This window comes from Onychomys torridus, chromosome 10, assembly GCF_903995425.1.
Source record: "Onychomys torridus chromosome 10, mOncTor1.1, whole genome shotgun sequence".
Classification (NCBI taxonomy): domain Eukaryota; kingdom Metazoa; phylum Chordata; class Mammalia; order Rodentia; family Cricetidae; genus Onychomys; species Onychomys torridus.
The window spans coordinates 151,427-167,647 of record NC_050452.1 but is presented as its reverse complement, the minus strand read 5'-3'; the positions used below and the strand labels follow the sequence as shown (position 1 = coordinate 167,647).

General features: G+C 38.2%; 1 protein-coding gene across 1 annotated transcript in view; it reads right to left on the bottom strand.

Moving 5' to 3' along the window:
* Positions 1–657: 657 nt before the first annotated feature.
* Erlec1 (endoplasmic reticulum lectin 1) overlaps positions 658–16,221 on the bottom strand; it is a 32,813-nt gene continuing 17,249 nt past the window's right edge. The window contains exons 11-14 of the mRNA XM_036200160.1: positions 9,247–9,371; positions 5,452–5,529; positions 5,184–5,259; positions 658–1,564 (exon numbers count right to left, since the gene is read on the bottom strand). Of these exons, the coding sequence (XP_036056053.1) occupies positions 1,493–1,564; positions 5,184–5,259; positions 5,452–5,529; positions 9,247–9,371 (351 nt within the window). The 3' untranslated portion in view covers positions 658–1,492. The remainder of the gene's footprint in view (positions 1,565–5,183; positions 5,260–5,451; positions 5,530–9,246; positions 9,372–16,221) is intronic.

Here is a 16,221-nt window from a genome sequence, read left to right as displayed (position 1 = left end):
TGAAGGTTGAGAACCACTGTTCTATACTGAATGGACTTAGGGTCTTACATATAGTTGGCAAATGCTTTAGCACTAAACTCCCTCTGGCCATTAAGGAATTTACTTATTTCTGAGACAAGGTCTCCTTGCAGCCCAGGTTGGCTTCAAACTCACTATGTAACAAAGGATGACCCTGAACTTCTGATTTTCCTGTGTCTACCTCCCAAGTGTTGGAATTACAAAATATACGCAACTAGGTCTGGCCACAAACCCTTTCTTAATATAGCTTTTATCAGAAGTATTGTTTTTCAGGAGTATTCCGGCCACTTTTTCTTTTTGTTTTGACTTTTAAAATTAGGTTTTCCCTTTGAGGCCCAGGTTGATGCAGAACTAGCTATGTAGGCCAGGCTAGCCTTGAACTTTTTGATCTCTCTGCATCTACCTACTTAGTGCTGGGAACAAAGGCATGAACCCCAACATCCAACACAATTATTTTTGGTGCTAGAGATTGAACCCAAGGCCTCAAACATACTAATGTGCTCTATCTCTGAGCTTCTCCCTCTTCCCCCCAGCCCTAGCCCCTTACGGCTACTTTTCTGTCCTTGTTCAGATAGTATGTACAAAATATATGCAAAAGGATAAAGGAGAAAATAAAGGAACTAAATAATCTGTCACTGATTACATGAAAAGACTGCTTATGAACATTTTATTCTCTTTGAAATAAATACTGTGCTGTAAAACTGTCCAGAACTAAGATTTATAATATACAGCAGGAAGGTACAACAGAGAGCCAGCACAGTGAGTTTTAGAATGAACCATTCTAATTTAGGGAAGACACCCACCATTGGCACTACACATATACACTGGCAATAAACTCACTTATGAGAAGAAAGAATCATAAAAGTTCAGGAAGAAGAGCAACCTGCCATAAAAAAGAGTTTCTTGAGATAACAGTGATGTCGGATCATCTGTGAGGCTCTACTCTGTTTCTACTTCTAGTTTAGTGCCTGACACAGAGCAGCTGCCACAAAAAAAAAAAAAAAAAAATTGCTGAAAGGATTTCAGGCACTAGAATTTTACACATTTTGCATGGCCTCTTATTTAAACACTCTCCTAGCAACTTATCTCTTCATTATCTTTACTTCATTAGCTCATTATATATGCAGTAATTTACACAATAAGTATATTATTTAAAAGTACTTCAACAAGTACAAGATTATGACATTTGAATAGGTTAAACTCTAAACTGCTTGAATCAGATTTTGAAATCACATTATCCAAGCAAAGTCAAAATGAAATCAGTTCTTATAACACCAAAATAAATGAAGTGAGACAAGCATCTGCCTTACATGTTTATCAGTAACCTCTATATACACATGGATTTCACATCATATTGCCAGTCCTTTCTTGTGATACCGTAGACAAGGTCCAACAGTGAGACTCTAAAATGAGACATGGTTGGGAGGAAGTGATGACTTTCAATCATATTTCTTTCCTTCAATTTTAATATACTTTAGTTGGGGAGAGAAAGAAGTCCATTTTCATCAGCTGTATCTAGGATTTTACAGATTACTGGAGATTCAACCTGAAGAACAACAGCAACGACATTCATTAGAAATTAACAGCATCTTTTCCTCAATGAATATATTTGCTAGCTGTACAGGTTCTTGATTTAGATAAACCACCCAACATTTTCCCTACAAATTAGGCTCTTTTTTTTTTTTTGAGCTAGGGCCATGCTAGCCTTGAATACTTGGCAATGCTGAGTGCTGCATTAGAGGCAGGTTTCATGATGCTTGGCATTAATCAAGATTTCAGAAACACTATTTTTAGTCATTCATCTAAAATATGAGCTAGGTAGAGAAAACATTTTTATCTCAAAGTAAATACGGCAACGGAAACAGGTACAAAGGATGGGAATATGTGAGGAGGAGTTTACCTAAGTAGAAGAGTAAAACACTGTGGCAAAATAACCAGTTCTATTTGAAAGGCAAAGTAAACACTAACTTAAAGATGAGTCAGCTGTCATGATAACTGAAAAAACAAACAAAAAACAAAACAAAAAATCAAACACATACCAGGAAAAACAGTAGATAACATATGACAAGAGAACATTTAAGTAGAGAAAAGAAATCCTAAGAATCCAGTGGAAACAGTAAAAGATGAAAAGTGTACCACAGATAAACTCAGCAACAAACTGGACATGGTAAAAGATGTGATTAGACTGGTGAAGGTTTTAACAGAAATGACTCGCACTTAAATATGGTGCAGGGAGGGGTAAAAGTGGGAATAAAAGGAAGTTTCTGAGATTTTGAAAGAATTTCAAATTAATATGTTTAATTAGAATTTCAGGCTGGGTGGTAGTGGTACATGCCTTTAATCCCAGCACTCAGGAGGCAGAAGCAGATATATCTTTGTGAGGCTGAAGCCAGCCTTGTCTACAGAGCTAGTTCTGGGATGGCCAGGGCAACACATAGAAACCCTGTCTCAGAAAAACCAAAAAGAATTTCAGAAACAGAGGAAAAAAGGAATAGGACAGAAAAAAATCTTTGAGGAGATAGTGACCAAAATTTTTCTAAAATTTCTATGAACCCAAAAGCCTAGAAGCTATGTTTAATTTACAGAGGATAAGAAAAGAAAAAGGCACACTTAGAACATAATCAAAATTAGTATTATAGAGCTGGAGAGATGGCTCAGAGGTTAAGAGCACTGGCTGCTCTTCCAGAAGTCCTGAGTTCAATTCCCAGCAACTACATGGTTGCTCACAACCATCTATAATGAGATCTGCTGCTCTCTTCTGGCCTGCAGGCATACATGCAGGCAGAACACTATACATACAATAAATTAAAAAAAAAAAAAGTATTATACAGTCTTCAGAAAAAAATCTAAGAGGGTGTTTCCACGACTCTGAGGTAGCAAAAACTTCTTAGGACACAAAAAAGCAGTACCCATAAAAGAAAAAACAAAAACAAAAGACAAAAACCTGAACATAATAGAATAATATGGTTTTGCTTATCAGAAGACATTTAAAAAGGTGAAGCTGCCAGAGAGTATGAAAAAGTGTGTACAATACAAAGGGCTTGTATCTAGAATATTTTTGAATTCCTAGAATCAAGCAATCAGAAGATATGTAACAACAGCAAAAATGGGTAAGAGACAGACACAGATTCTATTCCTTCACCAGCAGTCAGGCTCCTTTAAGCCTCTGTCCAATTATGTCTTGGGCCTTGTCTCTGGCCTGCCTAGTCCATTTGTACCAAGAGAGAACATCCACACTCAGGATCTGATCACTTTGGCTTCTTTAATAAGAAGCCCAGACTCTTGATGTCTCTTTGTGATTTTCTACTTAGTAACTCCTCTCATTTGGCCTGTTGGCTATTGATCCTAAGCTGTCTCTTCTGTATTCAGAGCTGAGCTTTATCTGTTTCTGCTACTGCAATAGTTTTATTTATTTATCTTGAATTTCATACATGCATACAATGTATTTTGATCAAATGCTCTTCCCTGTAAGTCTTGGTACTGATAAAAACAGTACTAAATAAAAGTCCTCTTAACCATTTTAAGAACTATTTTGTGGGTTGGGGATTTAGCTCAGTGGTAGAGCGCTTCGATCCTCAGCTAAAAAAATAAAAAAGAACTATTTTGTATTAAAGTCTGGTTATATGTAAGGCTTCATAAAAGCATATGAGGGCCAATGATGACACAAACATGTCTTTAGTGTTTGCATAAGGAATGCAAACAAAACCCACTAAGATGACGAACGAAGACGACTGGAAATAAAGCTAGTGGGCTGAGTAACTGGACTCTCAGGCACTGCTGGTAGATTAAAATGGCAGTAGCATTTTGGTGAATCATTTTGTGGAATGTATCTCTGCCCATGACTTAGAAATTCCACTCACAGGTATTTACCCATAATGAATGAAAACATGTAAGCACAGAAAGACTTGTGAAAACAGTTCATAGCAGACTTATTCAGCATAACCAAAAAAAAAAAAAAGAAAAGAAAAACAAAAAGAAAAAAATCAAATGTCCCTCTACAGAAGAATGATTAAGCACATGTAGTATAGTTACACAAAAGAATATGATCTGGCAATGCAAAGATAATGAAGTACTGATACATCTAACTTAATAATTAATTAATTAATTAATTAATTAATTGTATCTCAACTGAGTGTGAAAAGCCAGGCATACAAAGGAACGACATCCATGTGGAATCCCAAATGAAGCATATGTAATCTATAGTATCAGAAACCAGAAAGGTATCCTTTGGTGATGGGGTATGAGAGAATTTCCTGCTGTGACAGACCTTATTTCAGTTGATATTTACAAGACTATTTTTTTTAAAGATTTATTTATTTATTATGTACATAGAAGAGGGCACCAGATCTTATTACAGATGGTTGTGAGCTACCATGTGGTTGCTGGGAATTGAACTCAGGACCTCTGGAAGAGCAGTCAGTGCTCTTAACCTCTGAGCCATCTCTCCAGCCCCACAAAACTATTTAAAATGGTAAATATCATCAAACTCAGCATTTAAGATCTGTGCTTTGAGACACACTCTCATGTGTGCTAGGCTGGCCATGACCTCCTTGAGTAGTTGAAGATGATATGAACAATTTATCCTCTTGCCTCCATCTCTCTCTCTCTCTCTCTCTTTAAGATTTATTTATTTATTATGTATACAGTATTCTGTTTGCATGCATCCCTGCATGCCAGAAGAGGGTGCCAGATCTCATTACAGACGGTTGAGAGCCACCATATGGGTGCTGGGAATTGAACTCAGGACCTCTGGAAGAACAGCCAGTGTTCTTAACCTCTGAGCCATCTCTCCAGGCCCCCTGCCTCTATCTCTTAAGCGGTGGGATTACAGATGTATATACCTTCATTTCTGGTTGGTTCTATGTGGTGCTAGGAATTGAACCCAGGGCTTCATACATGCTAGGCAAACATTCTACCAACTGACTAGGCCTTTGTGCAATTTATGTAAATAATACCTCAAAAGAAAAATATATCTATTAAACCTTAGTAGATTTAGTAAATCTTAGTCCCTTTGTAGATTTAAGACAAAAAAATTCAAATATATTCAAAATTTAATTCTTTTCACTTGGTGGCACTGGGATTGAATCCAGGACTTCCTACACTCTAGATGAGAGCTCTACCACTTAGCCCCTGAGTAAACTCTTGATTATTTTCACTTTACTTACCCCAAGAATATACTGGCAGGAGTGAGGCTCGAGCATATACACAGTAACAGCATGAGGAGAATCTGATTCTTTACACCTAAAACACAGAGCACTTTAAGGTACTGCCTACATCATAAAAATAGAATTATTTTTGTTATCTTATTAAGCTATGAAAATCTTTAAATGGACCTGGTATAATTTAACACCAATAACACAGTTTTATAATTATTTAGTTAGTACATCTTATGTAAAACTGTCAATTAAAAGTAGGCAAAAGGACTCAACTTACTTTAGTTTTACAGTCACCTGTCTGGGTTTGTCAGTTATATCACAAATATCCCCATTTCCATAAAAATGTGACACCATCCTGAGTTGGAGAAACATAGAAACTTTATTACAGTCTTACTAGTTAGAATAACTATAATAGGTAGGTGAGAAGGTTACATCACAGATTCTATAAGAAAAATACTAATTAAAGAAACTTTGCACTATTTTTCTTAATGCTATCTATATTACATATAGGTCAGACTCAAGGTTTTGAGCTTGGTGTGGTGGATAAAATACCTCTAATACTACCCCTTGGAAGGATAAGGGTGCAGGATTGCTGTGAGCTTGGGGCCAGTAACGCTAACAGCAAGATTCCATCTCAACTAACCAACCAAAAAAAAAAAAAACCCCAAACAAAACATAGTAATAAAAGTTGCAGTTTTAAAGTTACCCACTTCCTTAGGCCAGTATATTGTTTATTTAGTGAAACAATTCTTCCTTTCTCTTTTCTATCAACCTAATCCCATTAAACATTATTATGTATGTAGGACAAAAAGCAAGCCTCTGCCAAAGAATAATTTTCAAATAAACTTCAATGTTGAGCACATGATACTAAAAGCTAATTTTGTAGGTAACATAAGCCTAAAATAATCTGTCTAGTACACTGAACACTTAAATATCTCTATTTTAATTTTCCTAACTTTGATTCTGGTCAGCCTGAAAAGTCAGCATATTTTGAAAGCGATTTCTCAATACTATCTGCTCCAGGAAGAAACAAAAGTTAACATTTGAGAATGAACAAGAATTAATCTTGGACTGGAGAGATGGCTCAGAGGTTAAGAGCACTGGCTGCTCTTCCAGAGGTCCTGAGTTCAATTCCTAGCAACCACATGGTAGCTCACAGCCATATATAATGAGATCTGATGCTCTCTTTGGGTCTTCACGCATACGCGGAGGCAGAATACTATATATATAATTAATAAAAAAATTTTAAAAATTAATCTTTTAAATTCACTGTATAAGGGACTACAAGAAAAGCTGAAGCATAGTTAATTATTTGTGGGAAGTAAGATTAACTTACTTTTGGTAATAATAAAATATACCCACATAGTACAAAAGTTATGTGAACACTACCTCACAAAAACTAACAAGGAAAAATAAAGCATATTTAACAAATTAAAAACTTACAAACACAAATGCTTTAGAAGACCCCTAATTCTAATTGAATCAAATAATTATTGAAAGTGGGGAGGTAACTCAGCATTAGGCACATGCCTAGCATGGATGATGATTAATCATGAAGCTCTAAGTTCAATCTCCATCACTATACAAAAGAAAAAAAACTGGGGCTGGAGAAAGGGCTCAGTGGTTAAAAGCATTCACTGTCCTCCAAGAGGACCCAGGTTCAATTCCCAGTATCCATGTGGCAGCTTACAAATGTCTGTGACTCCAGTTCCAAGGAATCTGACACCCTCTTCTGGCCTTTATGGGAAATAGGCATGCAAATGGTGCACACACACATACATTCAGGCAAACACTCATACACACAAAATAAAAACAAATCTTTAAAAAAAGAACAAAAAAATAACAAAAGAATGGAATCATTGTCACTAACATCACTGGCAATCTTTATTTTTTCTAAACATTAAAAAAAAAGATTTATTTATTTATTTTATGTATATGAGTGCACCCTATATATGTACACCTTAATGCCCAAAGAGGCATCAGATCCCACTATAGATCATTGTGAGCCTCCATGTGGTTGCTAGGAATTGAACTCAGGACCTCTCAAGTGCAGCCAGTGCTCTTAACCTCTGAGTCATTTCTCTAGCCCCCTTAAAGGTTTTCTTTTTAAATGTTTTTCTTTTAATTTTATTGATTTATTTTATTCTTATTTTTTAAGCATAAATATTTATTTGTAACAAAGGAGTTTGTGTAGTGTTGAAAATCTACAACTTGTTAAATTCACATTTGCACTTCTTTTTAAACAAACATTTATAATAATTATTTTATACAGATATAGATATGTAAATACATCGAGTTCAATGGTCCTTCAGCATTTTCCACTTAAATGTTTTTTTTTTAAACATAAAAACAGGTTATAATTACAAAGTCCAGAGTTATTTGAAACTGAAAAATATTTTCTCTGTAGAAAATAGTAAAAATGGGGGCTGGAGAGATGGCTCAGAGGTTAAGAGCACTGGCTACTCTTCTAGAGGTCCTGAGTTCAATTCCCAGCAACCACATGGTGGCTCACAACAATCTGCAATGTGATCTCGTGTCCTCTTCTGGCGTGCAGACAGAACATAGTGTACAAAATAAAGAAATTAAAAAAAAAAAAGAAAAGAAAATAGTAAAAATGATAACATTTCCCAATAAGACCTTTTAAGTCAAATAATAGCTGAATCATACATATAAATACTGATTAGATTCTGGAATACAGAAGAAACCTATCTTCATCTGTTCAGAGAGTTAAGTTTTCCTTAAGTTGTATAAGTGAGATTCCTATTCAACTCCCCCTTCACTGTTTGATTTGCGGCAGACGGTTTTTTTTTTTAAATGCCAAAAGCCATTTATTGAAGGAGGGAGGAGGTCTTAAATACAGGCTTACAGCACAATGGGAGAACCCTGGAGGGCAGAAGTTCGCTGTTTTACAATCTTGCATCTAAGCTGTTAATGCCCAATATGCAAGATACACAGACAAGGAACTTCCTTTAAGCATTCAGGAGAGTGGAGACTGGCAGGGAATTAGCATAGGGAGGATATCAAAGTCAAGGTCAGCAGGCAAGGCAACAGTTACCCAAAACGGGGACCAGGGCCCTACAGGTTCCCCCTTTTACTAAAAAATGACCTTCTGACTTAGGTTGCATGGGACGTCAGCAGGTCACCTTACCCGTCATGGAGATGCCTGCCCAGGCCACACAGGCACTCTGTCTTAGGTTGGTGAGCCCTGCCCCAGGCATTACCCATCTCTGAATACTCATTATCATACAGGCTCAATTGTATGTGAGCTGCAGAGTTAACTGCTGCCAAAGATCGCAAAGTGGCCTTGGGCTTGAAATCTGTGTGTTTGACACAGAAAAGACCAACAGAAGTCCTAACCCATCCAATGCCCTGTGGTTGCTGGGAATTGAAATCAGGACCTCTGAAGCGCAGCCAGTGCTCTGAACCACTGAGGCCCCTTAAAGGTTTTCTTTTTTAAATTGTAATATATTTTTTAATGTATGTATTTGGGTATTTTGTCTACATGTAGAGCTGCACATCTGAAGAGGGCATTAGATCCCATGGGACTAGTTATAGATTGCTGTGAGCCACCATGTGGTTTTGAGCCATCTCTCCAGCCTCATCACACCAGTCTCATACCACCATCACTGTTAAAGGCAGCAGGCAGTTTATTAAATGTTATTATTAGGGTAGGTTATTTTACTTAAATGTCCTCATAACCTTACAGGGATATACTATTAGATAAGTAAGGCTTACAGATTATGTAATTTGCCCAGGGTATTATATTACTACTGAAGAGCCAGGCATCATTTGAAATTAGGTTGCTTGAATCCAAGACTGTGGATTGGCTGTTTTTGTTTTTTTTGTTTTTTTTTAGACAAGGTTTCTCTACATAGTCCTGGCTATCCTGGAACTCGCTCTGTAGACCATGCTGGCCTCAAACTCACAGAGATATGCCTGCCTTTGCCTCCCAAGTGCTGTGATTAAAGGCATTCAGCATCATACCCTGCTCTGTGTATTTAAATTTTTAATCTGTCAATATTTTGAGTTATAAAAATCCTATTAATCAGTTTTAAAGGCAAACAGTCTTTACCTGACTGTCTGGGTGCCATCGTCTTGAAGATGATAAGCTCTAGCAGTGTTTTTCTTGGCCCATTCAACATGCTCTTCTTGGTTCCATGTCCCCACAACCACAGAAGTTTTCCCACTATCTTTGTCCTAGTATGTAGAAAAATACGAAATTTTAAAATTACATTTATTTTCCTATGTGTGGGCATGTATTATGTAAGTAAGCATGCTCAGAGTATCAGGCCAGACATCAGGTTCCTTCACCAGATGAACTACCGTGTATTTGAGCCTGACAGTGTTTATGGTAATGCACATTTGACATGAGTAAACAGACCTTCCTATAAGCCCCAGTCTCCATCTTCATCCATTCACTGGATAATGATGCGATGATATCAATCAAACTCAGGAAATAGAAATTTAAATGATCTTCAGCTTCCATCCTGCCCTGGAGCTCCCATCTTGACAAGATATGGAGACCCCAGCCACTTCCTGAGACTCAGAGACCAGCCCCCAGCTCCCATCCGGCCAGCACTCTCATCTGGACCAGAGCTCCCATCTGGCCCAGAGCTTACATCTGGACCAGAGAGAGGCTCCCTAATCTGTTAGCTCTGTCTGGACCAAGTACACTGATAGGACCAAGAACAAACTCACAAGGAGATGGGCAGACACCAAGGCAGAAGTACATACAACAAAATAAAGAGCAATACAGCATCACCAGAACCTAGCCCTTCTCCAACAGCTAGACCTGAACATCACAGAATGGAAGAAGAAGAAGAAAACAACCTTACAAATAACATCATGAGGAGGCTAGAGCTTTATATAGAAGAAATAAAAAATAAAGTGGAGGAACAAGACAAACAAAAAATGGGAAGAATGCTATAAAAAACTAGAGGACAGGACAAATAAAGCAGAAGAAAACAATGAGTCCCTGAAAGAAAATCATGAAAAAGCAATGAAACAGATGAGGGAAATAGTCCAAGACCTGAAAAGGGAAATAGAAAACATGAAGAAGACACAAGCAGAGGGAATGCTGGGAATAGAAAATCTGAGTAAACGAACAGGACCTTCAGATACAAGTATAACCAACAGAAAGCAAGAGATGGCAGAGAGGACCTCTGGTGTTGAAGATATGGTAGAAGAAATAGATTCATCTGTAGTTGGAGAGTTTCTCTCTCCAGGTGCCACCAAGTCCCCGCGGTCCAACAACCTACGTATAAAATAATCATACGGACACTTACATTATTTAAACTGCTTGGCCATTAGCTCAGGTCTACCATTGTCTAGCTCTTACTCTTATATTTAGCCCATTTCTATTAATCTATACTTTGCCACATGGTTCATAGCTTACCAGTACCTTATGTCTTTTTCTGTCATGGCGGTGGCTGGCAGCGTCTCCCTCCCCAGCCTTCCACTTCCCAGAATTCTCTTCTCACTTGTCCCGCCTATACTTCCTGCCTGGCCACTGGCCAAACAGCATTATATTTAAACAGAGCAATATCCACAGCACTTCCCCTTTTCTTTTTTTCATTCTACAGGACACTGAAAAAAGTGACCAAGAGACTCTAGCCTGTGGGCTGAAGACAAATGCCCCAAATTTACAAAGGAACATTAGGTGATAAGTTAGATATAAAACCTTAGACTCACAAATATAAGCTAGATAGGATATCTTCTTTAATATTGTAACTGTAATTCTTGCATGATAATTGTTTTGTTATATGTAATTTTTATATGTAAAAGTTAAAATCTTCCTTTTTTTTTAAAAAAAAAAAGGGGGAAGTGCTGTGGATATTGCTCTGTATAAATAAAATGCTGTTTGGCCAGAGGCCAGGCAGGAAGTATAGGCGGGACAAGAGAGAAGAGAATTCTGGGAAGTGGAAGGCTGGGGAGGGAGACGCTGCCAGCCACCGCCATGACAGAAAAAGACATAAGGTACTGGTAAGCCACGGACCACGTGGCAAAGTATAGATTAATAGAATGGGTTAATTTAAGATAGAAGAAGTAGATAACAAGAAGCCTGCCACGGCCATACAGTTTGTAAGTAATATAAGTCTCTGTGTGATCACTTAGTTGGGTCTGAGCGACTGTGGGTAGGACTGGTGGGTGAGAGAGATTTGTCCTGACTGTGGGCAAGGCAGGAAAACTCCAACTACATTCATCAATCAAAGAAAACACTAAAGCCAACAAAGTCATGACCCAAAATGTCCAAGAAATTTGGGACACCATGAAGAGACCAAACCGACGAATAATAGGAATAGAGGAAGGAGAAGAATACCAACTCAAAGGCACAGAAAATATATTTAACAAGATCATAGAAGAAAACTTTCCCAACTTAAAGAAGGAAATGCCTATGAAGATACAAGAAGCCTATAGAACTAGACCCCCAAAAAAGTTCCCTCGCCACATAATAATTAGACAACTAAATGTACAGAATAAAGAAAGAATATTAAGAGCAGCAAAAGAAAAAGGCCAAGTGACTTATAAAGGCAAACCCATCAGAATAACACCAGATTTCTCAAAGGAGACTTTCAAAGCCAGAAGGACCTGGACAGATATAATGCAGACACTAAGAGACCATGGATGCCAGCCTAGACTAATATACCCAGCAAAACTTTCAATCATCATAGATGGAGTGAACAAGACATTCCAAGACAAAGCCAGATTTAAACAATACTTATCCACAAACCCAGCCCTACAGAAAGCACTGGAAGCAAAATTCCAACCTAAGGAAGTCAGAAAATGGAAAGATCTCCCATGCTCATTGATAGGAAGGATTAACATAGTAAAAATGGCAATCTTACCAAAAGCAATCTACAGATTCAACGCAATCCCCATCAAATTACCAATACAATTCTTCACAGACCTGGAAAGAATAATACTCAACTTCATATGGAAAAACAAAAAAAACCAGGATAGCCAAAAGAATCCTCTACAATAAAACAACCTCTGGAGGCATCACGATCCCTGATCTCAAGCTCTACTATAGAGCTACAGTAATAAAAACAGCTTGGTACTGGCATAAAAATCGACATATGGACCAATGGAATCGAATTGAAGACCCTGACATTAACCCACACACCTATGAACATATAATTTTTGACAAAGAAGCCAAAACTGTATAATGGAAAAAAGAAAGCATCTTCAAAAAATGGTGCTGGCATAACTGGATGTCAATGTGTAGAAAGCTGCAAACAGATCCATATCTGTCACCGTGCACAAAACTTAAGTCCAAGTGGATCAAAGACTTCAACATAAATCCAGTTATTCTGAACCTGATAGACGAGAAAATAGGAAGTAGTCTTGAACGCATTGGCACAGGAGATCACTTCCTAAATATAACACTAGTAGTACAGACACTGAGAGAAACAATCAATCAATGGGACCTGGTAAAACTGAGAAGCTTTTGTAGAGCAAAGGACACTGTCAACAAGACAAAGCAACAGCCTACAGCCTACAGAATGGGAAAAGGTCTTCACCAACCCCACATCTGACAGAGGGCTGATATCCAGAATATATAAAGAACTCAAGAAATTAGACATCAAAATGCCCAACAGTCCAATTAAGAAATGGGCTATAGAACTAAACAGAGAATTCTCAATAGAGGAAGCTCAAATGGCTGAAAGACATTTAAGGAATTGCTCAACATCCCTAATCATTAGTGAAATGCAAATCAAAACAACTTTGAGATACCACCTTACACCTGTCAGAATGGCTAAGATCAAAAACACAGAAGACATCTTAGGCTGGAGAGGATGTGGAGTAAGGGGAACTCTCCTCCACTGCTGGTGGGAATGCAAGCTTGTACAGCCACTTTGGAAATCAATATGGCGCTTCCTTAGAAAATTGGGAATCCATCTCCCCCAAGGAATGCTTAATCATACCACAAGGGCATTTGTTCATATCAGATTTGCTTGTAATAGCCAGAACCTGGAAACAACCTAGATGTCCTTCAACTGAAGAATGGATAAGGAAAATATGGTACATATACATAATGGAGTACTACTCAGCAGAGAAAAACAATGACATCATGAGGTTTGCAGGCAACTAGATGGATCTAGAAAAAAATCATCCTGAGTGAGGTAACCCAGACTCAGAAGGACAAACATGGTATGTACTCACTCATAGGAGTATACTAGATGCAAAACAAAGATGACTAGAAAGCTATTCACAACTCCAGGGAGGCTACCTAAAAAAACAGGACCCTAAGAAAGACACAGGGATCGCCCAATGACAGAGAAATGGATGGGATCCACATGAACAACCTGGACGAGAGTGGGAGTAATGAAGGGCAAGTTTTGAGGGAAAGAAAGCTTAGGAGAGCAGGAGATCCCAGCTGGATCAAGAACAGAAAGGGAGAACAAGGAATAACAGACCGTGATAAATGAAGACCACATGAGAATAGGAAGAAGCAAAGTTCTAGAGAGGTCCCCAGAAATCCACAATGATACATCCACTGTAGACTACTGGCAATGGTCAAGAGAAAGCCCGAACTGACCTAGTCTGGTGATCAGAGGGCCAAACACCCTAACTGTCGTGCTGGAACTCTCATGTAATAACTGATGGAAGTGGATGCAGACTCAAGGTGGAGCTCCAGGAGTCCAATGTCAAGAAAGAGGAGGGACTGTAAGAGTATGAATTGTTGAGACCAAGATTGGAAAAAGCACAGGGACAAATAGCCAAAACTAATGGAAATACATGAATTATGAACCAAAGGCTGTGGAGCCCCCAGCTGGATCAGGCCCTCTGGATAAGTGAGCCAATTAAATAGCTTGAACTGTTTGGGAGGCACCCAGGCAGTGGGATCCGGACCTGTCCTTAGTGCATGAGCTGGCTGTTGGGAGCCTGGGGCATATGCGGGGACACTTTGCTCAGCCTAGAAAGAGGGGACTGGACCTGCCTGTACTGAATCTACCAGGTTGAGCTGAATCCCCAGGCAAGTCTTGGCCCTGGAGGAGATGGGAATGGAGGGGTGGGGCTGGGGGGAAGGCGGGGGGTGGGAGGGGCGAGGACAGCGGAACCCATGGGTGATATGTAAAATTAAAACACAAATAACAAATATAATTTTTAAAAAAAGAAATTTAAATGATCTTTATTCTGTTTCTCTGAATAAAGTAATTTCTAGTTTGCCTAACTCTAGATGTAGTAACTTGTAACTTGGTATCTTTTCCCTTTCTTATCTCTCTGTTGTATTAGTTCCTTCCTAGAGATCTTTTTCTTTAGATTCTTCTTTTAAAAATTATTTATTATCACTGTATGTGTGTATGATAAATATATAACTGAAGACACATACACTCACAGTGCTATGGAGGTAGGCCAGATGACAACTCTTAGGAGCTGCTTTTCTCCTTTCACCACAGGATCTGGGGCTCAAACTCAGGTTGTCAAGACTTACACAGCAAGTTCCATCATGTGCTGAACCATTTTTCCAGACCCTTTCTCTTTGGATTCTTTTCTAATAATTTCATTGCCAATACCGCACCACCTCCAACCAAAAACTTAATTGATCATACCTATTTTATATGATTACATAATACTACTATGCTGTTTTGAAATGAAAGGGGCATCAAACCCAGGAATTGTGCATACTGGGAATGAGCTTTATGACCAAGTTACAGTCCTAGCACTACTACTGTAATTCTGAACTGAATCTTGGTTGTGCGGTAAATCTATCTCCCCAAAACATGTGTTGTAAACCTAGTTCCTGCAATTACAATGTGGGCAAGTAGAACCTAATGGAGGATATTTAAGTCTTGAGTACTGTATCCTTCTAACAGGAGGATTTCCGTTTATGCTCCTATCCTTTCTATCTTAAAAAATTAATTAACTCATTAATTTTATGTGTATGGGTGCCTTGCCTACGTGTATATATGTGCACCATGTGCCCATGTGACCAGAACAAGATGCTGGATTTGCTGGGCCTAAAGTTACAGATAGTTTTAAGTGACTATGTGGTGCTGGGAATTGAACCCTTTGGAAGAGCAGATATTGCTCTTAATTACCAAACCATCTCTATAGCCCCCAAACTGTCTCAGTCTTTATTCCTCTTGGTTTGTGTCATTAAATGAAGCAAAAAGGACCTCACCAGATGGCAGACACTTTGATAACAGTGTCTTTTTAACCTTTAGAAATGTGAAATCTAGTTTCATTTTAAGTTATCCAGTTTGTAGTATTCTGTTAATGGCAGTATAAAATGGACTAAAATGCCTTAACTAAAAAGTTCATTTTCACTTTACCTCTCTACTTTCATATAAGAACTTTGAAGTTTTACAGTCTCCATAACTCATTTGATGGCACACTCATTTCTGTATAAAGACTGTGCTGAATCCCTTTCCTGATTCTGCGTTTATTATTTAAAAAATACTATGTATTGTTTATAAAAGTAAGCTCTTCCCCCTTTTCTCTCCTTATTCCTTGTTGCCCTTCATATTTTATGCCAGATAACTATACTAGGCAATAATATACTTCTGATTAATAGTACAGAAAACCTACTCAGTGGCCAGTGAAACACGCAGGGCCATTTCCCTAGTAGACTTTATTGCCTAATGGAAAAGAGCTATTATATTCCACCCACACCCCACCAGCAACTAGATTTGTTAATTTCCAGACAGGGATTTGAAAGCTGCACAGGGAAGCAAGCCTGTCTGGGTTTGAATTCCAGCCTTATCATTTATTGCCTATGGGATTTTAGGCAAGGAACTAAACCCTGTTTCTGTTTCTGAAACTTGGAATAACAGGACTGATTTATGAAAGGTGTTTTTAGGATTAAATGACTTAATATGTACAAAGTACTCAGTACCTGGCAAATAGTCAGCACTACGATTGCTAGTTGTTGTTATTATCTTCCAAAGTAGCTTTCCACCAGAAAGTTATAGGCTAAGTGACCTTGGACAAATTAAATTTAGTAAAGCATATGGGAATGTGTTAAGTATATGGGGAACGAGTCATTTCAATAGCAGTGTTCACTGGTTCAACTTTCTGGAAGGCATTTTTTTCAGTGTGTATA